The 27,379-nt window shown below is 39.9% G+C and overlaps 1 protein-coding gene across 1 annotated transcript in view; it reads left to right on the plus strand.

The window, feature by feature from the left end:
- KHDRBS2 (KH RNA binding domain containing, signal transduction associated 2) overlaps nt 1–27,379 on the plus strand; it is a 409,730-nt gene that overhangs the window by 265,942 nt on the left and 116,409 nt on the right. The window contains exons 5-6 of the mRNA XM_068407910.1: nt 24,362–24,489; nt 26,913–27,108. Coding sequence (XP_068264011.1) covers nt 24,362–24,489; nt 26,913–27,108 — 324 coding nt within the window. The remainder of the gene's footprint in view (nt 1–24,361; nt 24,490–26,912; nt 27,109–27,379) is intronic.

The raw sequence follows: 27,379 nt of genomic DNA on the forward strand, positions 1-27,379 counted from the left end.
ACTTAACATGTCTGTAGCCCAAGGGTATAGACTTAGCTACAAGCTGAATATTGGTAGGTCGTTTATCTAGCATGTCAGGAAACGAAAAGGCTGTTCTTTAGTAAAGAGGAAAAAAGAAGTACTGGGCAGGAACTGAACGTATTATCCTTATGGTGCCCACTGTTTTCCCAGGAGATGAAAATGGGTGAATCTTGTGTAGAAGAATAAAGGAAGCTTTAGGAAAAGGAACCTTTAGAGAGATTGTTAATTTAAGACTATCCTCAGGTACCCTCATTCTGTTACATTCCCTTTCACTTGTCCTTTCTTACAAACATGATGACTGATCCACGCTAAAATAGTGGGATGCCCTGTGTCTAGCCCATAGTCCTGTGGTGGAGTGCCCCCATCCTAGACTATGAGTTAGAAGGTTTTGAGTGGGACTCCACTGATCTCAGATAGTGATGCTCTTCCATGTCCATTGTAGATGCCATGAGGTGGAAAAGATGTTTAATTCTTTCCTTTAGCAAAATCCTCCTAATTTTCAACTGAGAAAAATTGTGTCTCCTTGGAAAAAGAGGTGAGACCGATAGCGACTGCAAGATTGGAATAACAGGTGGAATCGGAATAACAACAGTGAAAGCTGAATGACATTTGAAATGATGAGAGGGTATAAACAGACCAGAGGAAAAAGGTGGGATTGAGAAAGTAGAAACAAGGAGTGATCACAGGGTGAGTGGTGAATGGAAAAAGGAGGGGAAATTATTTCCACACTGCAGATTTCACCCGTGGCCTTGCAAAACCCATGGCCAGACTTAGGGCAGACCGACAGGATAGACGATTGCAGTGACAGAGAGCAGCAGCCGGGGAGGATGCAGATAGTCTCTCAGGTGCTGCTGGAGTCACTGTAACCAGTGACATCCTGACAAAGCCCATGTCTCGGTAATGCGCCCCATGGCACCGTGAGATGCCTGCAGAGCCTGTGTCTGCCCGAGTGTGTCTTTGCTACGGTTGGTACTTGTTTGACAGTTCTTGATTTCGTGGTGACTTTGTTCCTTATGTCTTGTTTATTCGCTTGTGATGTTTCCTACACCATCTGTTCCTTCCCTCTCTGCTTTTTCTTCTGTTTGTAAGATCGTAAGTTGTGTTCAGTGTAAATATGTATGTATACTCCTCATCTAGTGTTTTAAATAGCTTACGTTTTTGATTAGCACAGAGCTTAAGTGCCTGCCCTTACTTTGACCTTCAGACAAATGGCCAGATTTCACTCTTTTTTACCCTTATTGTAAATCCTATATAACTCTATTGGATGTAATGCAATTCCACCATACACTGCTATAACGGCAAGATAATTTAACTGAGATGCAAGTCACACGCCCATTCCATCTGGCCGTAGGAAAGATGGGTGTGTGGCAGCTCAGGAAGAGCTCTAATTCTCTTCTATGCTGCACAGGGCTCACAGCCCCAGCACTGGTCACAGCCATGGTCACCACCACGCCGGTGTGATTGCAGGGGGCTGCAGAGAGTGAGCTGTCAAAACAGGAATCACAGCTACTTCCTCTGTTTTGCTACAGAGCTTTCTGTTTGAGAATTCATGCTCACTTTCAGCTATAAGTCTATCATACGACAGCTCAGCATGATGGGCATGAGCTCCAGTATTTCATGTACCATCCCAGCCTTTTGCCATCCTTGTAGCCTGGTTTCTTGGACCATCCTGCCTCCATCTCCTAGTGCAGTTGCATACTTATTAGCAATATAGTTGCCACCAGTCCCTTTAATATCTTTAGCAGTGGTGTTCTGAACAAGAACTCCAAGATATCGCTGGCCTCATTGCAGCTTTTAGGAGTGAAGCAGGAGGCTGTACTTGTGTCCTTTAAGTAGTCAGAGGATCACAATGCACACAACTTTACAAGCAACATCAGCAAGTTACTTCTTTGCTGCTCCATGCCTGGGTCATGCAGGCTCCTGTCGTTGTCGGAAGAAGTGATGTGCTCTACAGAACGGGGAAAGAACAGCGAGTCCCCACAAATTTGTGCTGATATGAGCGTTTAAAGAATAGGTTGTTTCTTAGGATGTCAGAAATGCTGAACAACAGCAGTGTCGGTGGGAGGGTGGGGAAGGAGAAAAAAATCCCTGTGTGTCATAGTTCAACAGCAGTAACAGCACATTTTTGCACTAGAAAATAAACTTGTGGGTTACCTTGTCTTGTCACAGAGCTGGGTGAGGGAAGCACTCGAGAAGCTCTGGAAAGCAAACTGGCATCTTGGAGCCTGATCCTCTTGAAGGCCAGTGGTTCTTTGTCATTGACCACAGCAGCTGCAGCACCCCAGCATCAGTGCTTTCTTCTTTTACTAATGTTAATAAAAAGTGAGAGGCAGATGATAGCAGTTATAACTTGACAGTCTCTAGGTTTAGTGACAAGTTTAATAATAATAATTTTTCTCTTCGTGTGATGCATTCAGTGATTCTTTCTAATGTTCGTAAAACCTTTCAAAACAGTAACATGACTAACCAAAAGAGTTTTTTCAATATATAAAATTTCTTAGCAACATAATTCAAAAATCTTTCAAATAAACATGGATTAAATAGAATGATCCAAGTAAATAGATATTAAATATAATATATTTGACATCAAGCAGGAACTATTCATGCACACAATCAATGAAGGAACTCATTAAACGATATTATTACTTACTATTCTGCTTATGATTCAAGTTAATCAACTAACAGAAGCATTTTTAAAAAATTAACAAAAATTTTCTTGTTTTCATTTTATTTTTTGATTTTTTTAATCTTATGTGTACATGAGTTAAACTGGAGTTTGTTTTTAGTGATTCTAGCCCTCCATGAAGGTAGGAAACTACAGCATGTATCTTCTCATACTGTGTTCATATAGGAGGAGTGGACCTGAGCACATACACTGCTTCCACAGTGTTTATGCTAGTTGTCAAAGACCTCTGCCACATAATAAATGTGAAGCAGGAGATTAGAGGATAGTGTCACCAGAGATATTGCAAGGTTATTCACTGACAATTGTAAATGCATACCCGTAGTTTCACACACATAGCCCCTGGATAATTTGAAAAATCAGAGCAAACAAACAGTGCAGGTGATTGCATTTGTTGTTAATACAAGGAGCAGATTACCCTGGAATCCTCTCTTTCTGATTTCCAGAAATCTTCTCCATCCCTGCACATAATCCCCACCATTTTTTTGTCTCTTTCCCCGTTGAATAATCTCCAGTGGCTCCAGATAAAATTCCTTTCCTCTGTTCATGTAAGTGCAATTCTTTCCTGGTCTGAGTATGGTGAACAGATTTTAACTGCCCAGGACAAAGAAGTGGGAGATGACTCAAGGAAGAGATTCAAGTCCTAGAAAGGCAGCGGTTTCAGGGTTTCCCACAAACAGAACAGACAAAGACTGCTCTTTTTCCTCTAGATCTTCTCAACTGGATTTCTGATGAGCCTTTTGTTGGGGGTGGGAAGGAAATCCTCGAATGACACACTCTTCTCCACTGACATGCCTCTGCAGCAATCAGATTACACTGTGAGCTCTGTCTTTACTGGGGAAAAAGCCTAGAAATGTTATGTTTTCATTTCAAATAAGAAGTTATGACTCCATGATTTCTTTGATGTTCCAGGCAATGATTGCTGGAACTGGCACAGCCTGACTTACGAAAAGAAAGTTTAATAACTTCTGATAGGTTATTCTTCAAACTAGTGTTAAAGGCATTCACATTGATTTTTGTTAGAAGAATTCACTGAAGTCAGATGTCTCTTTTCCCTGATTTTACTTGCCTCAGATTTTTCTGTTACGTAGAAAAATAGATGTTGTTTGTAATGAAAACCAATCTTCAGCCTCTACTATAGCACTGAATGGAAATATTTTCCTGACAAATAGCATGTGGTGTTGCTTCCTATGTAATACATAAAGAAGCAGCTTCTTTCCCTGCCGTGTTTAATGCAGTGACGAATATTCCGTCAGCCTCACAGTAAAAATCAAGAAACTTGTGGTTTAGGCTGGCTTTAGGTGAGTGGGCTTGTTCAGGTGTTTAAGTAAGCAAAGGAAGAGCGTTACAATATGCAGGACATACGTGTGTTGCAACTCTGTCATACTAATAACAATGCTTGTTCTATAACTTGCCACGTACTGTGGCAGTCCTCCTAAAACAATTATGAAATCTTTATAGTAAACACTCTGGTTTTCAGCTGATTAGGATGTTTCCATGAATGCAGACGTAACATTTTGCTTCACTGTAACAAGCCCATTTGAATAACAGAAACTGTAATTATGGGACCTTTGTGATCGTTTTATGATCTTTACTGAGTGCATGCCGAAGCCCAAGAACGAGAGGGAATACTTATGCAGACTCTGATGTGATAAATGCCTTTCTATTTACCCAGGTTAAATTGTGCATCTAGAATGTTGCTGTAAATAGCTCTGCCAAGGTCACTTTATGGCCAGTGCCCAGCAGACTTGTACATCACATGAAAGTGTTCAGTAATTTAGGCTATATTTGAATTTTAGTAATCTGGCCTTTGAAAGCCTCCAAGTACCTTTCCTGTCAGACTAATAGATTTAAAAGATCTGGATGAATGAGCAATGTAGTTGTGTTTGTTAGATGGCTAGCGTGCTCTATAGTTGACACTTTTCCTATACTGTTACAGAATAAACCACTAATTTTTGCTGTACTGAAGGAAAGAAAAAAGAAAAAAAAAAAAAACAAAAAACACCAAAAGCAGCACAGATTATTTACCACTAAATACAAGACGAATTGATCTATTTTAAATAAGCCTGTGATACCATAAGGAACCAGAGAAATATCAGAAACAAAACTTAAAAATTGAGCTGATAGATCATGTACAGCATATCCGTCCTCATGTGAGGACATTCTCTGTCCTAACGTCTCCAATCTACCCAAGGCTGTCTTGGCTCTCTCTCTCTCGGTTCAGTTATAAATTGTCTTAGGTGATCCCTAAAAGACTGCTCTATCTATTATTTCCCTGTCTTCCTTACAGAAAATTCCTGCAAATTCAGGTAAATGCCCCTATTAAAGGACATATCTCAAAACCGTTCCTGTATTTTCATATTTTATGTGTATTCTATTCTGCAGATAGTTATAATTTACACTTTTAGGCAGATACGCATTGCTTAGTGCGGTCCACACATTGCTTAGCTATTTGTTTGCTTTGTTTGTGTACATGTTTAGTGAGATTTTTAATACCTGAAAAACTGGAAGCAATTTTAAACAGAAGCTTGTAATTGAAGGGATCAGTCAAGGAGTCCTAACTATGTTTGTTTCTTAGTTTTGAATTGCATAAATGTATACGTTACCTGGTGGGTATTGAATTCAAAGAATAAACTCCAATCGTAGCACCAACTTTACATAGTGTTAATGAGAATATACATGGAGCCATTCACTTGTTGTGGGGCAGAGCAGTGCCAGCAGGTTAGTGTAACTGGAAAATACTCAGGAAAAAGTAACTGAGAAAAGGAAGACTAAAAGAAAACTCACAAGGAGGAATGTAAGTGTTTTATTTTTATATATATATAAAAATAAACACACAACAGATGATTGAAATAACTTTTAAATTTACAGTGATTATCATAAAAAGTCATGATTTCTAGATCACTCCCCCATTATGACAATTCTGATAGAATTATTGTATTAATTTGATACGGAATGCTGATCTTCAAATAACTGACAGCTGAATATGGGTAATATGATTGCAGAAAGTCCTTTAAGTTGCTAAAATTAGTATAATGTTACCAGCAGAGAGCTAAAACAAAATGCTTTGTCTGGCGTTAAAAAAGAGACTAACCCTGAAGTCATTAGAATTCTCTCTTAAAAACAACAGATAACAGAAAATGGGTTCTTATTTTTCAGTGTTCTTACTTGTAGTATGAGGAGAAGACAAGTTCTCTAAAAGAGTGTGTATCTATAACAACACACAAATAATCTCGAAGTCTTTTAATACATAAGGGTATTTTTATATATATACACACATATAAATATATGCACATGTATGTATGTATATGTACACACACATATATATGTTTTCATTGTGTTTGTTGTTTTCCAGCTTTTAAATAGCAGTGCAATCTTGACCTAGAGAGAAAACATGTAATATTTTAATACTTTAGCCAAACATAATTGATAGAAAATGTCCTCATGCTAAACTGGCATCAATCAGTAGAACGGTGTAATCATGAGTACTTAATCATAGGTAGAAAATCCTAAAACAGTGAAGAGAATCTCTTCCTTAAGCATTTCATTATCTGGAGACCTAAGTGGACATAAAGCAAAGCAAGGTAATAACATAAAGCATCATTATCATGTTGTTCTATTCAGGCTTGAGTGACACTGAAAGAGCTGAATTTGTCTGACAAGAAATACATATTATTAAATCTGGTATGTTTTAAAATAATAACCATATTATCTATCTTATAGCACTTAATCTTTTATTTCATGAAATGAAAAAAATTCGGTCTGTGACAGAATGGTTCACACAAATAAAAAAAACCTCCTTCTAGCATGATTATAAGAGAAAGAAAAATCTGGATATGTGATCCAGATGGAAGCCATTGTAATGAAGTTTTCATTTTGAATGGCAGTGTGTTTGAGATCTGTTTTCCTTTCACCCTATAACCTCGATAAATCCTCAGCACAGGTGTATACTATGCTTAGAATGAAACAGTGCACCTGGGCAAAAAATGTGTGATATCGTGAAAACTTGAGTAGTTGTTTCTGTCTCTGTAGAGCTGGACTGTGCTAGTACTCAACCCTAGATGCATATGAATAATTCCAAATTAGTAACTGGTGAATTGGTTTGTTATTGCACCTTCTTGGTCTGTGCCAGATGAATGTGAAACATATAAACTAATTTTATATCAGGCTTGGTACTTGCACTAAAATGAGAAGTACTGATGATGTATGATGATTTATTTCTTACTTCTACTTCAAAAACCTGTTTAATCACATCAGTGTCTTAAATGGATGAGCATCTTTCCATAACTTACACATCTGGTGTATTAACTTTAAGTGAGTGTTGCAGTACTCTGCTATCTTAATCCAGGAAATTCATTATCCAACATCTGTTTTCGAAGGCAGCTTACAATATCACTGATGACAACTAGTTTCCATAGTTTCCACGGGAGTAATATATTGTATTTTCCACATCAGCACTCACTGCTGAATAGGAAACAATTCAAGTAATGGAACTATACAATAACAAAAGAAGAGGAACTACAAAGTTTTGCAGATAATTAAGCTTTTGTAATAGATTTCAGCAATGAAAGACAAAACCATTGTCATTACAGGAGAAAAAAGAATCTAACATTTCTCATAGGTTACTGTAAAACTCAGGTTCTAGCACTGGATTTACTTTTGTCCTAGTTATGCTAGCCTACAGGCTCAGATCATTGACTTTATACTTAGATAGCCAGCTATTTGTTGAATTTTATACAGAAAACGTCACACATATTTCTTCTGTTCTACTTTTACACCCCAAGGTTTTCCTGTAAAGCAGGATTATAACCCTTAATTGCTATAGAACAACTCCATTCCACATTAATAAAAACACAAAATATTTGGCAGTACAGAGGATCAATAAACACGTTTAGATATTAACTGTTGGAGTAGAAATATTTGTAGTTAAAATACCTATCACTTGGGGAATGAAAAAGCAAAATCCAAGGATTTTATTCCCACGAAACAAATTGCATAATCCAGTGCCGAATATTTTTCTTGCCTGATTTTTAAATTTAAATGCATTCATTAAGTGTGTGAGTTTACTTACTCTGTCTTAGAGTAAGTATGCCGTGGGACAGAATTGGTCAAGTATGCTACCGCAATAGAATTAAAAGCTGTAAAAAGTAAAAGGTGAAACTAAGTTCCCATTTGAAATCTTGCCTTTAACTGTAGACAGACATGCTGTCTGTGCAAATGTTCCTCTGGCTGTCAGTGGTGTATGCCAAATACCGCTTTCAAAAAATTCGTATAACATGACTCACCAACATTTCTGCATTTTGAAATGGCCCTTTGAACTGAAAAGAAAAAAAGCTTCAGACAGACTTTTCCTTTCATTGGTATAGTTTAGGTAACCAGAAAAAAATCCTTCAGTAAGTCAGAAAGTTTGGTACTTTGTTAAATTACAACTGTGTATAAAAACAGTTAGGAAAAGAAAATGTGTACCACGTTGAAAAAAGCAAATTCATTTTCAGAGCGATGAACACTAGTTCCTTGCAAAATCTGTGTTTCTGTATACAAGATGAGTACAAATACGGGCACTCACAGTTGCACATAGAAAGAGTATATTTATAACTGTGCAAATACAGTTTTTTGTGTTTCCAGTCCTTTGTGGCTGCACAACCATGTGCTTTGAAAACATGGGTGTAAATGCATGCTGTCTTAACAAAATACAACATGGAGATAAAGCCTGGCTAGTCTTAGCTGGCCATGTTCTGTGGTGATCTGAAACTTCCATGGCAAGAAAATCTCAGACCTAAAAGAAACAGAACTACTATGGAGATTAAATTACATCTTAAAGGAGGTGGGCGTGATGCTGCAAATAAGAATTAATATACATTTGAAGGAGAGTGTGATGACAGTTCAACACAACCTTTTTCTAAATGACTTCAGCCCACATTCTGGGAGCATTTAATTCAGCATAAGAAATGAGTCATTCAGCTGCAGAGTTTTGTATGGGTTACTAGTATGAACCCGAAACTTGTTTTTAAGCTGCCAAATAATTCATAACATAGGGTTCCCTTTCGCAGAATCACAGAGTGATTGAGGTTGGAAGGGACCTCCAAAGGTCATCTGGTCCAACCTCCCCAACAAAGGGGAAAAAAGGCAACATTTTCAACTGCTGTGTTGGCTGCGTAAAACTGAGTTTTGGCACGTTGCGTTCTATAGCACGTACAGGCTTTTCCCTTCATTCTGCATATTTTAGGTTGGTGCTGGGAAACGGCCCTACAGGTGTGAAGGAAAGATTGCTTTGCCAACAGGACAAAACCTGGACAAATTTGAAGTGCTCCTGGTTTATGCAGGGCACCTGGCAGTGTTTGAAAAGCTACTGGATAGGCTTCTATCTTTAATTCTGTTACATCTAGGTTTATGCTTAAATGTTTAACAAGAACTGATATATTTACAAATACTCTGCAAGACGCTTAATCTCTTGCCAATCTTAAATGAACCCAAATGAAGTCAATCGATGAGGTGAAATTTCCACTTAAAAGAAAACGACCTGGTGAACTCCCCAAATAGTTGAAGAAACGTGGCACTTGTAAGGCTCTGCTTCTACTAAGAAAGGCTTGTTTGGAGATTTTCCAGAATTGAAAAAACTATGGGATAGACTCGATAAGAGAGGAAAACTAATTTATTGGTCAGTAATATGTATTGTGGTATTTAAAAAAGATTCTTCTAACAGCTCGCTCAGCCTACTCTTGCTTCATAAGCCTTTTCACAAGGGTACAGATGATAGTCCTTACCAGTCTGGAGTCAGTATATACTCAAGAGCACAAATGACATTCGAGGGGAGCAGTTCATTATAGCACAGTCCAGAGTCTCCAGAGAAAAGGTAGAACCACTTGGAAGTAAATAAATCAATATAGGTTTGCTTTTGTTTTCACAGAATCACAGAATGTTAGGGATTGGAAGGGACCTCGAAAGATCATCTAGTCCAATCCCCCTGCTGGGGCAGGATTGCCTAGACCATATCACACAGGAACGCGTCCAGGCGGGTTTTGAATGTCTCCAGAGAAGGAGACTCCACAACCTCTCTGGGCAGCCTGTTCCAGTGTTCGGTCACCCTTACCGTAAAGAAGTTTTTCCTCATATTTACGTGGAACCTCCTGTGTTCCAGCTTGCACCCATTGCCCCTTGTCCTGTCAAGGGATGTCACTGAGAAGAGCCTGGCTCCATCCTCACGACACTTGCCCTTTACATATTTATAAACATTAATGAGGTCACCCCTCAGTCTCCTCTTCTCCAAGCTAAAGAGACCCAGCTCCCTCAGCCTCTCCTCATAAGGGAGATGTTCCACTCCCTTAATCATCTTCGTGGCTCTGCGCTGGACTCTCTCTAGCAGTTCCCTGTCCTTCTTGAACTGAGGGGCCCAGAACTGGACACAATACTCCAGATGCGGCCTCACCAGGGCAGAGTAGAGGGGGAGGAGAACCTCTCTTGACCTGCTGACCACACCCCTTCTAATACACCCCAGGATGCCATTGGCCTTCTTGGCCACAAGGGCACACTGCTGGCTCATGGTCATCCTGTTGTCCACTAGGACCCCCAGGTCCCTTTCCCCTACGCTGGTCTCCAACAGGTCTGTCCCCAACTTGTACTGGTACATGGGGTTGCTCTTGCCCAGATGCAGGACTCTACACTTGCCCTTGTTATATTTCATTAAATTTCTCCCCGCCCAACTCTCCAGCCTGTCTAGGTCCCTCTGAATGACTGCGCAGCCTTCCAGCGCATCAGCCACTCCTTCCAGTTTTGTGTCATCAGCGAACTTGCTGACAGCGCACTCTAATCCCTCATCCAAGTCATTAATGAATATATTGAATAGAACTGGTCCCAGAACCGACCCTTGAGGGACTCTGCTAGACACAGACCTCCAACTGGACTCTGTCCCATTGACCACCACTCTCTGGCTTCTTTCCTTCAGCCAGTTCACAATCCACTTCACTACCCGATCATCCAGACCACACTTCCCCAGTTTAGCTGCGAGGATGCTGTGGGAGACCGTGTCAAACGCTTTACTGAAATCGAGATAGACCACATCCACAGCTTTACCATCATCTATCCACCGGGTTACGTCCTCATAAAAGGCTATCAAGTTGGTTGAGCATGACTTTCCGTTGGTGAAGCCATGCTGAGTGCCCCTAATGATCCCCCTATCCTTGATGTGCCTAGAGACAGCACCAAGAACAAGTTGTTCCATTACCTTTCCGGGGATTGAGGTGAGGCTGACCGGTCTATAGTTCCCCGGGTCCTCCTTCTTGCCCTTTTTGAAGACTGGAGTGACATTCGCTTTCCTCCAGTCCTCAGGCACCTCTCCCGTTGCCCACGACTTAGCAAAGATGATGGAGAGTGGCCTAGCAATGACTTCCGCCAGCTCCCTCAGCACCCACGGGTGCATCCCATCAGGACCGTCCAGGTTGCTTAATTGGTCCCTGTCCCAGCCCTCATCTACCAAGACAGATTCCTCCTCTATCCTGACTTCTTCTGAGGCCTTAGGGGTCCGGGGCTCCTCAGGACAGCCTCCAGCAGTATCGACAGAGGCAAAGAAGGCATTCAGTAACTCCGCCTTCTTTTTATCCTCTGTCTCCAGGGCCCCCACCTCATTCATCAGTGGGCCTACATTGCCTCTAGTGTTGGCTTTACCTGCAATGTATTTGAAGAAGCCCTTTCTGTTGTCCTTGATCTCTCTTGCAAGGTTTAATTCCAAGGAGGCCTTAGCTTTCCTAGTTGCCTCCCTACATCCTCTGACAACAGACTTATATTCCTCCCAAGTGGCCAGCCCCTCCTTCCATGATCTGTACACCCTCTTCTTCCACTTGAGTTTGCCCAGCAGTTCCCTGTTCAACCATGCAGGTCTCCTGGTACCCTTCCTTGACTTCCTACTTGTTGGGATGCTCTGATCTTGAGCTCGGAAGAAGCAGTCCTTGAATGCTAACCAACTATCTTGGGCCCCCTTACGTTCTAGTACCCTGTCCCATGGGATTTCCCCTAGCAATTGCTTGAAAAGGCCAAAGTTGGCCCTCCTGAAGTTCAGGGTTGTGATTCTGCTAGCTATTCTACTTTTGCTTCTACTCTTTATACAGAAGGAAATGTGGGACTGGGATGGGCTTGCTTTTGGGGTTCTTGAGGTTGAGGAATCCTGGGACACAGCTTGCCAAATATTTCAAAATAACAGTGCTTTTATTTCACAGTCACCCCGCTGGCATGCACATGGTGATGGTGCTTGTCCAGAGAGCGTTTTGGGGAAGTTAATTGCAAATGTTTCCTTTAGCAGAGACAAGGAAGTAGATGCTCAAAGGAAAGAGTAGAGGCATGAAGAGGTGTCTGTCTTCTCCTTTTCATCATGTGCAGAAAAGTAAACACTGATGGTTTAACTGCTGGTAAACGGGCCTACAAGAACAGACAAGCAGACTTGAGAGCAATTAAAATTTTCCAGTTTGTGTACCTTGAAATCACCAAGTTCAGTGATAAAAAAATCTGGGTTATTAACCACAGCAATATCAGGTATGATAGTTCTCAGAATGCCTCAGTAAGGCTCTGGGATGACAGCAGGAAAGCCTGGACTTCAAAAATTTCAGGTTAAGACAGAAATTTCCAACCCAAGTTGTTTATAGGAGGTTTTAGGAGTCTGAGAGAATCGTGAGACTTTTACCCAATTCACTTAGCTCAAGCAGTGGTGAGTGTAAATAACAGTGCCGGTTAGTCAGACATGCCTGGGAGAGAGCTGGAATGGAGAATTTAATCGCGTAAACCCCAGGCTGGGAGGCTTAAATTCAATAAAATAATCTACCTTTGCTGCTAAGTAGGATTAGTTGTATCCACCAGAAGCTGAGAGTACTCAGCACCTTGAGGTGTGATGAAGTCATATGTGTTTGATTTGGCTTGCTATGCTGAATTTAAATGCATAATGAGACATTGATATCCAGTACCTATCCAGATTTAGCATTAAAACAAATGGCAGACATTGACAATTTAATTAAATTAAATATATTTCAGTTTTAATTAAATACATTTCAGTTAAAATAATTGATCATTTGAATTATGAAAAAAAGAAATAAACTAGTCTCAGTTAATTCCATTTACAGCACTCTTCAACAAAACAACAGTGATGAAGTTACTGTCATTTCTCTAATGTCCACTCTTATTTTCTATAATGAGGTGAATTATTATATTGAAAGATGAGGTATTTAGTTGTCCTAAACTTGACACATTGAACTAAATTTAGGACACTTTACTTGAATTGAATGGAAAAGCAGAAGGAACGTCTAGCACGGATTTCCATGCTTCTAAAATCAATAATGCTGAACTGGGTTGATTATGGCTAAATAATAGCTTGGAACTAATGGGTTCACAATAACTTGTATTCTGTTCCAAATACTTATGCTGTAAGTCTATATAATTGTTTAGTTGGAAAACATGTAATGTAAGGTGATGGCTATTTATTCCATTGATGTTAAGATAGCTCACCATAGGTTTTCTAGCAGAATAGAAGACAGGTGAGGAACCAATAATCAGTGCATCATTCAGCTAATAGTTTTGTGTTCACAGCTGAGTCTTATTAGCACTAGCTTTTATTTTTAATTAAAAATTAAGTTACATTTTTAGTTATATGACTAAAAACCCTCTATCTCTACAACTTGCCACCTGCCCCAGCTTTTTGTCACAGAAAAGCACTGAAATCAGTGGGATCTTTTTTCTTAGTCAAGAACACAGGTCTGATTTCAAACCCCAATCATGCTTCTAGAGCAAAATCAGGGGTGGGATTTGAGACCATCAGGGGTTGTCCTAACAGCCAGCAAGGCTCTGAGTGCCTGGTTTGCATGTGTTTGTGGGGTTTGTATGTGTGGGGTAACTATCCTGAAGGCCTGAACACAAGTGGAGTCAGTGGCTCTCACACGTGTGCTCTGAATTTGTGCTGAATGGGAAATCTGCTTGGCAAATCCAGCTTAGTGTGGTGCTTGGGTAACAGCTGCTGGGATCCTCTTTCCAGATGGAATGAGTGAGTCCAGTTTTAAGGTGGCACTGAGCTCAGCAAGGTACTTCAGCACCTTGAGTACCTTAACATATGAGTCATGCTCACTCATATGTTAAAACACCTCCTCAATCTGACCTTGTATTTCCAGGACAGAAAAAAAAGAGAAAGATTGCTCTTTTATGTCCCATTTCCTAATTATTCAACCATATTTTCACTATCCCAATTCAGTCTGCGAATTTAAGAAAGGAGATTTATGGCCAGGATAATGTTAGCCATATTAAAAATTAATAATATTCCCTTAGGAGCCAGTCTACAATACATGCTGTATTTTAAATACCTATACTTGTTTTCATACAATTTTAGTAAACAATTACAGAATCTTTTTGCTTTAGCTTTTTAGGAAAGACTGAATGATTAGTTCTAATATGAAAGAGTGATTAACATTTGGCTTGGAAAAAGTTCTGTGAGCATTCGTTTCACCCAGTTCTCATGTGTGCACTATCTGCTATAACAGAAGAAAAAGGAAACAATATTTCATCTCTGTGAATAAAAAAGGAAGTAACTTAGTAATTCCTTTTTTCTGAATTTCTGATTCATAGCACAGAATTAGATTTAATAAGGTTTTTCTTTGATAAAGGACCAGATTAATAGCTTCAAAGAGACCTAGGCATTTCGATACGATTCAGCAACGGGCATTCATAATAAGCAGGGAGGAGCACCATATGTGCACTTATGTACCGTTATTCAAATAGTATAAAAAATTAAAACAAATGTAAAAAAATGTTTGCAAGTGCAGAACTGTATGTATTGCAGTAGTTAAGAAACTAGGTAGGGTCACCCTTTTAAAATACTTTTAAATACTTTTAAATACTTTTAAAATACTTCAATATGTCTATAACAGTAAAATAATGTGAAATGGAAAGAAACTGAACGTGTGTTTTCCAAGCCCATTTTACCTCCTTCCCCTATTTTCCCTTTCAGTGCCATGTATAGTTGCTGATTGTGTTGCCTGGAAATCATGGAAAAGTATTGAATGCTATTTGTTTCTTTTATTACAGGAAATATGTTCAGATATTAGGAAGTTGGAGTTTAATCTTCAATGATAAGATTATCATCGTGAAACTCTTTAAAAGTTTAGTTTAAATTCTATTGTGTTGCGTTTCCATAAAATTAAATCAGTTTATATGAAAATCCACTGGTGGGCTTGCGAGTCAGAAATGAAGTTGAAGAACTTATATGCTAATGAATCTGGTATTATCTAGGGAAAATGATAGCTAAGTCTGACGTTCTTTATCCCATTTGTATCTCTCCAGTACAGCTGACGTTTTCCTCTTGAGAATAAAGGACAAGAGGACACAGCCTAAAGCTTCGCCAGAGGAGGTTCAGGTTGGACCTTAGGAAGAATTTATTTTCAGAAAGGGTTATTAGACATTGGAATGGGCTGCCCAGGGAGGTGGTGGAGTCACCATCTCTGGATGTGTTTAAGAAAAGACTGGACATGGCACTTAGTGCCATGGTCTAGTTGACAGAGTAGTGTCAGGGCAACGGTTAGACTCGATGATCCCAGAGGTCTCTTCCAACCTGGTTGGTTGATTCTGTGATTCTCTGAATACAGTTTTCACCTCTGTCCAATGCATATCATCAAGATTACCTGATGCAGGAATATACCGTATTTGGAGCAACACTTAAGTGTGTGCAGAAGCTGGGATGAAATACAGAAGCTCATATACTAAATGGAATATCTTGCTATAAATGCATCTGTTTAAAAGCTGTTTTTCCACTTCTGGGTGCTGTTTATAAATAGATTGTTTACCTGTAAGTCTTCTGGCAGCATTCCACAGGACAGCCTACATCTCTCCCCCCACCACACTGCCACTCCTTGGGTTAATAGTTGTGCTTGATCTGGATCTTCAGTCACTTCTGTTTAGATGTTCTCAGTGAGAAGGTCCTTTAGCTGTGGAGCTTATTTCACTTTTCCCCTGGAGCCTAGATTGTTTGTTTGATCTAAAGCCTGTCTCCTTGTGCAGCCACGTGGAGAGGGCTGGGTTAGATGCACCGGTCTTGAAGCAACGTAAGAAGCTAGAAGATTTTGAGAGGCAGAACTTTTTGCTACCTGGTAATAAGCAGGAATTAGCTGATATTCTGTTAAAAAAAAAAAAAAAAAAGCAGAGGTAATTGTGTTAAAGTACCTGAAACCTTCCTTAATACATGCTGCAGAGCAGAAAAGGAGACATTATAAATATAGATGCCATGTCTCCTGGTGGATAATTTTATTTACAAGGGTTTATGCAATAACAAAATAAAATATATTCAAATTAAATAATAACAAATATAGAACTGATAAAATTTTACCATGTTACATCTTAAATTGTTGAGCTTGAAATTCTGACAATATTTTCACCTATATGTGGCTGCATTAATTGTAGCACTTGCTCAGTTTTATACACTTCATTCCTAATCTTTCATACATCATGTCTTCAAAAAGGGTGGAGAGACACTTGGGAATGAGTGTATCTGTACTTGGTACATGGTCTAAGCTTTTCTTTGTAAATGATTTTCTGCCTCCTGTTACTGCTTGTCATTTCCTTAATCATCTTTCCTTTTGTCTCAGATTTTATTCTAAAAAGACAAAACCTACGACATCTTACGCTTGATGCATACCTGCCTAATGGAATTATTAAATCAACTTTTTTAAACTTAGATAATTGAGAAAGTACTTTTTGCTAATTTATTGAGCTTGCCGTTTATTTTCTTTTTCCAATGACATGATTTCAACTTTTCTTATTTGATGTTTCTTCCCTTTCCTTTCAATATTTTTTGTTTATTTATTTCTATATTTGCCCTCTTTCTCACTTGAAGTTTGGCATAAACTTCAGAAAGTTGAGTCTAAATTATTTTTAGATTTTTAGTTTCTGGGACAGTTCAGATAGTGACCCTGAGATTCAATAGCAGCTTCTTTTCACTGTCTTTTCCTCATGCTTATTGAATTTAGTGTGAAGGGGGACTCCTCGCATACCTACCTGCTTGTTCTCCTGTGGTCGTCCTCTGTATCATTACATTGGCTATCCATGAATCTCTCAATACTGAAACTAATCTAGATTATAGCAGTTCGAACCAAGCAGATTTAAAATATCTTTGATTCCAGCACTGAAAATTGCTCTTGTATTTTTACAAGAGTGCTATTACAGACCATCTTCCCAGCATGTTTTGTTGTATTTTTTTCCTTAGTATGCAAAAAAGTCTTGGCTCTGGGGAAGATGTGCTGTGCTGATTACTTTGGGTTAGTCAGATTTCTGTGTAGCAGGAGTGCACAAGAAATACAGATACTGTGTTTTCTGCCTCGACCTCTGACGAGGGAGAATGTAGAGGCACTGCAGCCTCTCCAAAGCCAAGCCCTGTTGGCAGCCTGAGGTTTCTGGAAGGAGTTTCTATGCCTGCTGCTGCACTGACAAAGGAAGGAAAGTCTTCATCCTTTTTCTCGCTGTCAGTCCAGCTTTGCCACAGTCTGAGCCACCAGTTTCTTCTCTGCCAAGCATCTGTGCCAGGCAGCAAAGCTGCTGGTGCTGGTGCAGTGCCATCAGGAGAGGCCATAAAAGAAAGGGCTCTCAACAAACCTGTAGTAAGATATTTTCTTGCCTAAACTTCTCATCTTTCATTGCTCTTTCCAGTCTCCTCAGGTTGAGCAGCATCTTTTGTTTACTGTGGCACATGGGACCAAGACAGCGTAGCTGTAGCCGGGCTGGATGAGACAGGCACGCTAAACAAGAGTAAATGTGTCTGAATTTTGCTGGCTGCTGTTGCCATCCCTGTTATCCTTGACAAGGGGGCTGCAAACCTACAGTAGTGGGTTAGCAGGAGGCAATACAGCACCTGGCACAGCTGGGGAAAAAAAAAAGATGTGTGGGTACTACGTATAGCTTGTTACTTTTTTTGTCTTTAACATAGACTATAGTAGACAATGACTCCAGCCTTAAGAGCAATTAGTGATCTCATTAGTAGTGGAGCTCCAACAAACAGCTGGGGAAGAGCAGTGGCAGTCCTACTCCTCTCCCTGCCTCCTTTGAAGCAACTGGGTTTTCCCAGAGGACCAGCCATATCACATCCCTTCCTTCCTAGGAGCCAGTGTAAACACCCAGTGCAAATCCATAATGATTTCTTCAGGAGTAGGTGGCTACACCACCCTTCCTGCAGCCTGCTATATGCCCTCTGTTCATATTACCAGTTCCCTTATATATCCCCTTCAAGTGATAGCTGTAAATAAGCACAAGTCTCTGGCAGACAGGATTCACTTGGAATTAAATTCAGGGATAGGGAGCTGTCAGCTAACTGATTCTGTGGCATCGTAGCTGTCGTTTGAATGAACTACGGACCACAGTATCCATTTGTCTGGGGGCCTGTGAGCAAGAGGAGTGGAACAAATTGGGGCAAATGACTGAAATTTAATACAGGTTTCTGCAAGTTTTCCAAATGTCATTCAGCCATCTTCAGTGTGGTTATTTTGTGTGGCTAACAGCATTTCCATGTAAACTGGAATAATCTTCTGTTAAAAGCTCTCTTTAGTATGAAAAAAAAATTAAATTGATTGTACAATTAGATGAGGCTTCTTTTGCTCTGTTCTAGCAAAGACTAAAATATCTGGGTCGAAGTTGCATAGCAGTTGCCTATGCACAATTTACACTCTGGGATTGGCAGCTTCTCTTCAGGTGCCGAGAAGCAAGACATCCCCCCTCCCTTCGGCGCTGCTTGTAGAGTGTGGTGCCCCATGCTGATGATGCCAGGCAGATTTAATTGTGCATGCTCAAAGAGAAAAATGACATCCATGCTTGGGTTAGTGCTCTCTGTGGCAAGCTGACAAATCCCCCAGCTGTCAACCAACCTCAAAGGCAAGTGTACGTGGCTCCAGCTTATGTCTCCTTGCATTCTGCCCATAGGCATTTATAAGCTGAAACTCATATTGGCTGCAACACATTCAGACTGCTACTGAGAGAAATGTATGGTCTATTTTACGTGTTGCAATCTCTAAGGGTGACCCACACAATTAAGGTTTATTTTTCAGACAGACTACAAGCAGGTAAAGACAGCAATTTTTTGCACATGTGGCAAGTGAAAGGGCATAATGTTTATGTGGGTCTGGCTAAGTTGCTGATTGCTTAGGGAAAATCGTTTCTTCCCTGGGCTCAGATGGATTATATTTATATTTTTATGTATTTGTTGAGGCTACTGGCTGCCAGAGAACTGCATGCACACAAAATGGCCTTACATAAGTGCTGACATATATATGGGCAAATGCAGAGGCATGTGTTGCTAATGCAATATTGGAGTCACGGAGGAGGACTTCTGGCAGAAGGATTGTCGCTTGTGGTGCACTGCAGGCTGTCCATCTAAACCTATCATTGCCTGGCACCTATGCTCTAGTGAAATAATCAGATCAATCTGCGAATGGGCAAAAAGCCATCTTAACAGATGGCTTTGTAGGTAACCAGGAAACCATGCATATACATTAACATGGGTTCAGAGAGCATGGATCTTATCTAGGAACATCAAAACAGCTGTTGGTTTTCAGCTCCTCCGTATACTGTTGAGAACATATGCCATACCCATCAGACACCCATGTAGGGTGGGCTAGAGCCAGCTCCCACGGTTCTGATAAACTTTGTAGGAATTGATTGGTTGGGCATGGTCTCAGCCTCAGATTAATCTCGTGTTTTGCAATGAACTTTGGATTATTATTAGAGAGGCAAAGAATGAAGTTTGAGGATGCAGTTGCATCCACCTAATTTACATGCCCAGCTGAGACGCTGTCTCACCCAAATTTTAGGTGATGGAGAGGGCGAGAGGGCTATCCAACCTACCTGGCACTATTGTGTAAGTTTCTTAAGCAGACAGTCATAGAGAGAGGCTTTGGATATGTGCAGGGAAAAGTTCGATATGTTTACATTTTTTAAATGCATTGGAGTCTTAGGACAGGATCTTAGAGTATACAGAAATAACAGCAAATGCCAAATATCTCTGTCAGCTCAGGATTTAGTTGACCAAGCTTTGCTGATACTGAGTAGCCAGTGCTATTTTTCTGGTTTGTAACAGTTTGATATTAAAGCACTCAGCTAGAAAGTGGGAGTTCCTGGGTTCTTGGCCTCTTCAGTGTAATTAACTACAGATCCTGACCCCCTGAGTCACCTCACCATGCTTTGAAGCTGAATCATAGCACAGCTCACACTCATGAGGCCACAGTGAATGCAAAGAAGCAACGAGTCCAGGGAGATCCTCACCACCAGTTACTTTCACAGGCTTAATGCTTCCCCATATACACAAGGGAGCATAAGGACGATGTCTCTTTTAGTGTCCAAAATTATTATGTATCTAAAAACAAAGAAGCAAACAAAAAAGGGCCATATTCACATCACCTAGCTCCACCTAAAATTCACTGGGACGTCTCTGTCCTGTTGTCTGGCTATGGGTTTTCTGAGTATGTACTCGAAATTTTAGGCTAATTGAAATTTAAGCTGCCTGAAAACAGCCCCAAGGCAGCAACATTTAGGGGAGATACTCTAGCTTCAGTGAATCTATGCAAATACATGGAGCCCTGGTGCTCTTTTACTGATGCTGGGAGCTGGGCAGGATACAGAAGTGCCGCAGAGTCCAAATCCGTCTCCTGTTTCCTTTCAGCTACTTGAGCGTGGGAATAGAGGATCTAAGGGTGGGGTGTACATATGTCTGTGAATGTGGTGCTCTCTGTTGGCAAAAAGAGCTTCAGAGAATATTAGATGCCTGAGAGAGAGAGTTTCGTAGTTCAGGCAGTGCAGACTGAGATTTCCAGGACAGTAGGACCTCTGCATAGGCCAGGTAGGGAGCACTTGAAGAGTTACAGGGAAAATAACTACAAGAAAAACCTTTATTTTTGTGTCTACTTTCTCACTCAGTTAAAATCAAGGGATTTAATGACTTAAATAGAAGCTGTTAATATGTAGGTGTTTGTAGAATTAAGATACCTGTAAATCTGTCCTTGTAGTAGCAAAACTATGTGGAGCATAGTCTGCTCTTTGCATGATACATGGCTAGCTTAACTGTGTAAGGAATGTGTGTATTCTATAAAACGTTATCTGTATAAGGGACCAAGTGAGCGCTATTCATACTTCAAAATTGTCAATGTGAAGAATTGTGATTATCATTTTAGGTTTGACTTGCATAACTCTGCATCTTTAAGGTAGTTTACATTTAACCTAAATTACTGTCTCCTTAACTATGGAGTTAGAATGAAATTCAGCTGTCACAGATAAGAGTAATGGTATTTATTAATAGTGCAAATCATTCATGTACATGGAAAGAACTTAAACGTGCGAAGCATATCAGGGCAGGAGATCACAATCCTCAAGGGATTGAGTTATGCTTGACTTCTATGAGCCTTTTTTATGCTAATGATAAATATATATTCCCAAAATGTCTGTGCCTTGCCCTTTGATTTCTTTATTATCTCTCCTCCCTTGTCACTACGTGTTTCTTGTTAATTCAGAACAGGTTTTGCAGCTTGCGTCATACTTTGCTATATTTTTTACCAAAATGGTTTATTGAGTTCTCTAGCAGCTTACATGCTTTCCCCTCTTTGCAGGACCTCTCTGCCACTGCTGCCAGAAGGGTGCCCGGGGTGAGCTGCCACCATTCATGCTCTGATACTAATGGGTTCCCTTTTTTCCTAGAGCAGTCAAGGCAACCAACCTAATTAGTCATTCCCAACCCTCATTAATAAACATAATTTTGGTAATATGGGGTAAATGTGTTCATGTACTGTAGAATACTGAATGTTTTCTGTAAATACGTAATTTGTTTTTTAGGCACTTACATAAACATTACAATTTATGGTGGCCCTGGGTGCCACTGACTTTGCTAAGGTTGTAAATCCTTGGTATTTCTAAAGTCAAGAAGCATGTTTAGGTGAAGAGTCATGGGCGTGGGTGGTTAGCTCACCTGGAGTGGTTGTTTGCAAACATTGACCACCTTGATATGAGTAGGTGGCACCCTTAGTATGATCAGTAAATGAAAAAGCTGTTTATAAATTATAATCTATTTAAGGATACGAACAACAGCAAAACATATAGGTTACTACAGATTATCATCTGTAAGAATAGCTACAAGACTATTAGAGAGATTTAAGAAAAGCTAAGAAGTACAGAACATTTCTCATGAGCTTATTTTAATACGAGGAGTAGGGTTTTTTTCTGAAACACAATATAGTACTGCAGTGTGTAGCTACTTCACTATACTTTCTTCAGTATAGGTATGCTTTGCAAATTCTTGTACTCTCTCTTGGGACTAGATATATATGAAACATCAGCAGCATAATTTTGCTGGTGTGCTAGGCCCTGAACACAGCTACAATTAAATATTCAGCAGGATACTCTGTCTCTAGCTAGACTCGTGTAGCAGTTACGAAAGATTAATTCAGTGTTATGTTGCTGTTTAATGAAAGAGTTGCAGTGAGCATTTCTGTTGAAAATTTCAGATTTCAGGTTTAGAAATTATGATCTTTATTATGCTTTTTAAAGAACACATAACATAAATGATCTATATAGAGTTATAATTTTTTATTGAAATATTTCTCTTTCAAGATACCCATCCCAGAATCTTTATTACTGTCCTCCTTGCACTTTGTTGTCTTTACCTTGCCATTTCAAAATATATTGTACATATTTCTTAACTGGACATGCAGTAAATAACCTGTAGAAAAACTAGGGCATTGCATAACAGAATGGTGTAGATTTTCAGATCTTGCTGTATTATAAATTTAATTTGGATTTCCTGTTTTGTCAATACTAAGATTTTAAATATGTGTATCTGAGGAAGGAATAGCAGCTTTGAGGCAATTTCTGGTAGAATTCATTTATATGGCAATGTTCCAAAGGAGAGAGATTGAAGCAGCAAAACAGAAAGTTCCAATTTCTGTTCCTTCCAGGTCCTTTCTCTTTTTTTTTTTTCCCCCCCACGTCTTTCTCTTACAAAATTTACTTGCATTATTGATGAAGTTCAGTCCCAGCACTGGTGTGGAATCTGAAGGGTAAACTCAATCAGCAAGTTTGGAGTCCTAATCCTTGTAAAGCCAGTGTGAATAACAGATGATATTAAGCAAGGCACAGTAGATGGTACCTGTTCAGCAATTGCTGTAAATGTGCCCTCATTGATTCTATCTGTGTTTTCCCCGCTGTGTTTTACAGAGCACATTGATTTAGGAAGATGTCTTTGCTTATTACCATTAAAGTTAGAATTATAGAAAAATTTGCAATAAGATTTGGGGATTGGTGTGAACTAAAAGCCATTATCTGGTTTATTAGCAAATTAGTGATTTTTTTTTAATTATGATTATGCTGCAAATATCACGCATGATATTGTATAAATGGGATTCTTTTCTAAATGTCATTAATAGATTTTACTTACGCTGCATTCCCTAGAAATTTAGAAGGGAAATCGTGACCAGGCCTACACTCTTCTAGAACACAACAGGGTCAGCATCATATCTTTAAACGGATTTCCTGAACCTCCTCAGGAAGGAGAAGGAACAAACAAGGCCCCAGTTCTATCTCACTGTTCGCTTGGTTTTTAACTTGGCTAAAAAGAGGCGTCACTTGTAATGCGTCCTGGACAGTCACCCACCCAAGAAGCAGCAGGCACTGTAGCATTTTCAGACCCTTGCATGACAGTCAATGGCAGTTGCCTGTGGAAGGATGGAAAGACTGAAGGGCTGAAATTCAATAATCCTTTCTGTTTTGAGACACTAATTAGTTGTCACACAGTTCTGCTGCCAGCAAGACGGCTGCTGCAGTGGGATCTTATTACCACGATCAACAGGCAGAGCGCTGAATACAAAAAGAAGGAAGCTAAAGAAAAAGGAACTTCTGACTGAGACAAAGGTTGCAAAATAAGTAAAAATTGCCCAATATTATGTATTTTGTATCAGTAAGAAAAGGAAATTCATCTGATGTTTTGTTTACTAAGCCAGCAGAAGCTTACAGTGCTGGAGTTGATACCCTGCAGTCTTAGAATGGTCCTATTTTATATCATTTAACAATTTTGTATAGTAAACATAGCTTTGTTACTTATGAGTCCTAAAGAGAGAGCTCCTTTCAGAAGTTGTTTATTGGATATACAGAACAACTGAAGGCTATGTTCAATGATGCTAATTGATATTGGATTAAACCATCCAATCAAATGACTCTAGTGTAAATTTTGCATGCTAAGGTACAATGTAAGGCGGAATTTGTGTTTCAAGTGCGTAAAGGTAGCTAGGGATGTCTGCCAAAAAAATGTAAAATATTTATAAAATGCATTTTTCAGTCTAATTTCAAGTTGTTTGTGAATGGTACCTTTTGTATGTGAAAGTCCATTTGCATCTCGTATACAGATGTGTTCTTATTGTCTGCTTTGTGTTTATGCCTTCTGTGTTTTGTCTCTTATTTTGTGTGTACATATTCTTTATGGCCACTATAACTACCCATATAAATTTGTCTGTCCACATATTATAGGTAGTTGTCCACTCTCACTGTATGTTTTTTCAGCACGCAAGTGATAAAGCAGAGCAATTCACCCAAATACCATCCATGTATTTTCTGTTTTGGGTGGTTTGGCAGCTCAGCCAAAATACAAAGTTTCAGCAAGTTTCACCATTTGCATTTCAGGATTATAATGATGAAATTCGCCAGGAGCAGCTGAGAGAACTGTCATATTTGAACGGTTCAGAGGATTCAGCACGTGGACGGGGCATTCGAGGAAGAGGGATCCGTGTGCCACCTGCAGCTCCTTCAAGGTGTGGTAACCTGAACTATTATGCTAACAGCTTTAGAAAGTGTAAACAATGGTAAAACAAACAGTTAAAAAAAAAAAAAAAGAAAGAAAATCACATACACATCATGGTCAGTAAACCAAAATGTTTTTCTTCTGATAACTTCTGTGGTCTGTGTTGTGCCAGGTTCTCTGATCTACAGTTCACAGGCTACAGTGGGTGGTATCCGAGTATCAAACAACAAATCAGAGCAGATTATGAAGCCAGTGAAAGGATACTTCTAGGAAAGAATATTATTATGCAGGCACAGAATTGGTATGGTCAGTAGCATAAAATCATTGGTCAATAAAATAGTGTAGTCAGACAAGGCTGCATAGTCTGGATGGAACTTTATTTACCAAATAATTACTTTTTTGTATGCATATTATATCTACAATATATATATTGCATTATATTTTATTTGTTGTATCAGTTTTCAGTTTTATATAAATTTCATTGGCATCATCTAAAAACATTGGTGTATGAATGTTTCCTGAATTCTTCCAAATATTTTTTCATATACCAGTAACATAGCTCTGCTTGTTCATAAGGCCAGTGTCTAATCTTAATACACTCTTTGAGACTCATTTTTCACTGTGAACCTTTAAGAAATTTGTTGCCTCAGGCATCTGAGTTACCTAGCTACTTCTAGGCATCCATAGAGATCATTTCAGGATGGATCCTAAGAAATCCACTTTTATTTTGGAGGAAATAGGATATGGAGGTACCTTATTTTATGCTGACAGAGGAGTTGTTCTTTGGTAATTGAACTGGCTGATCTTGCCTATGACCTGTTTTTTTCCCCCCTGAAGGTGTCTATCATATTTTCCCTCAGTTCTTCTTGAATGGGATTTTTTATCAATGGTATGATGCCCATAGATAGGATTTTTTACACTTGTTATTCGTGACCATCTTCCACTCAAAGTCTTTTTGGGCTCAGAAACCAGTCTTCCTTACACCTGAGATCTCTGAAAGGTTTGACTTAATAATGATGTTCAGACTGGCAGCTTTTAAATTAGGTTCAAAGCATAATCAGTGGAGTGCTGACCCCCACTTCCTGCAAAATACCCAAATGATTGGATCAGTTGGACAGATACAGGATCTTGGATGCTTATTGCGGCCTTTCCATATGTGAAGGGGACTTATAAGAAATACAGAGAGAGACTTTTTACCTGGGCCTGTAGTGACAGGACAAGGGGCAAAGGTTTTAAGCTGAAAGTTTAGTTTGGACACAGGGAAGAAATTGTTTTTGATGAGGGTGGTGAGACACTGGAACAGGTTTCCCAAAGAAGTTGTTGATTCCCTGTCCTTGAAAGTATTCAAGGTCAAGTTGGACAAGGCTTTGAGCAACTTGATCTAGTGAAAGATGTCCCTGCCTATGGCAGGGGGTTTGGATTAGGGGATCTATGAAGGTCCCTTACAACCCAAACCATTCTATGTGATTCTGTGATTCTAAAATTGGCTACTGAAACTTGTAGTAAAGTAGTCAACATCACAAGCTAGCGCTATGGGTTTGGTTGTCTCAACAGGGAACAAGCCACAGCTCATACTGCTGCAGTAGACCTGAGTTCCATTCACAGCTCTGGATCTGGGTGTCACACATGGTTATACCCAGCACTTACAGTATTCAGAAAGGGCAGCACACTCAGGAGCGTACTGCTCTGAAACAAAACTCACAGATTGCGACCCTGATATATCCCCCTTCTAATTTATCAATGGTATAGTTTCAAGAACCTCTTTTTAACCAGTAGCAGCTTCTTCTGACTTACCGGTTAGTACAGCAAGGTGGATTTAGCGCAAATAAATGGGAGGATGCTAAACCTCTCTGTGTTTATCTGTATGTGCTGTTCTCTCTGCACAGTGGGGGAAAGCAGATTCCTGTGCTACCTTTCCCTTGTGCTGAACTAAATTAGATGGGAAGAAAAGCTCTTATTCTCCTATTATACTCTTGCTTTAGATTGCCTTGCAAGTTTCTGCAATCCTGCATCATCTTCTACCAATCAGTTTCTCCCACCCATCAATAAACACGAGAATGAGAGTGATGACTGCTCTTGTAAAATAGTTTGAGAGCAACAGAAAAAGTTGCTTACTTTCTTCTTCCTCTAAAACTATTCTGGAGTAACTCTGCAACTCCGTGAATTACAATGATCCAGAATTTCATTAGTACAAGCAACAAGAAGATCAGGTGTAAAAGGCACTGGATGGCTTAAAAATAATGCCTTTCCATAATATGAGTTCTGCCTGAGGTATTGCCTAAAAGTGCATGACATTGTAGCTGCCAAAACCCCAGAGTTATATGGTACTTTAAATAGTAGTAAAAATGTAAGAGCCTTTAAAATGGGGTAGCACTTGCATGTCCTCCCTTGCTGTACACGCCAAAGCGATCATTCATTTTTTGCTCCCCGCAGGGGACGTGGGGGTGCAATTCCTCCGCCCCCACCTGGACGAGGTGCCCAAGCACCCAGAGGAACACCGGTGACCCGCGGAGCCCTCCCTGTCCCACCAGTGGCGAGGGGTGTGCCCACCCCTCGAGCAAGGGGCGCCCCGGCTGTCCCAGGCTACAGACCACCCCCGCCACCTGCACACGAAGCCTATGAAGAATATGTAAGTAACCACATGTATGAATAACAGATGTGAGCCAAACTCTGTGGTGAACATCAAGTACCTCTGAATTGGAAGACTCTAGGACAATTATTCCTTTGTCTCTACTGCTTACTCCCTGCTGGTGAATTACAGCCTGGGTGATGCAGCGTGTCTGCAGACCTGTTTTGGGTGGTTCGGGTTCATAGTATTGTTCACAGCTTAGTTTTGGATATGAGAAGGTCGTGCTTGGTTGCTTTCAGGGTATCATGAAAGAGCAATACAGATATTCTGA

The sequence above is a fragment of the Nyctibius grandis genome, chromosome 1 (assembly GCF_013368605.1).
Source record: "Nyctibius grandis isolate bNycGra1 chromosome 1, bNycGra1.pri, whole genome shotgun sequence".
NCBI classification, from domain to species: Eukaryota; Metazoa; Chordata; class Aves; order Nyctibiiformes; family Nyctibiidae; genus Nyctibius; species Nyctibius grandis.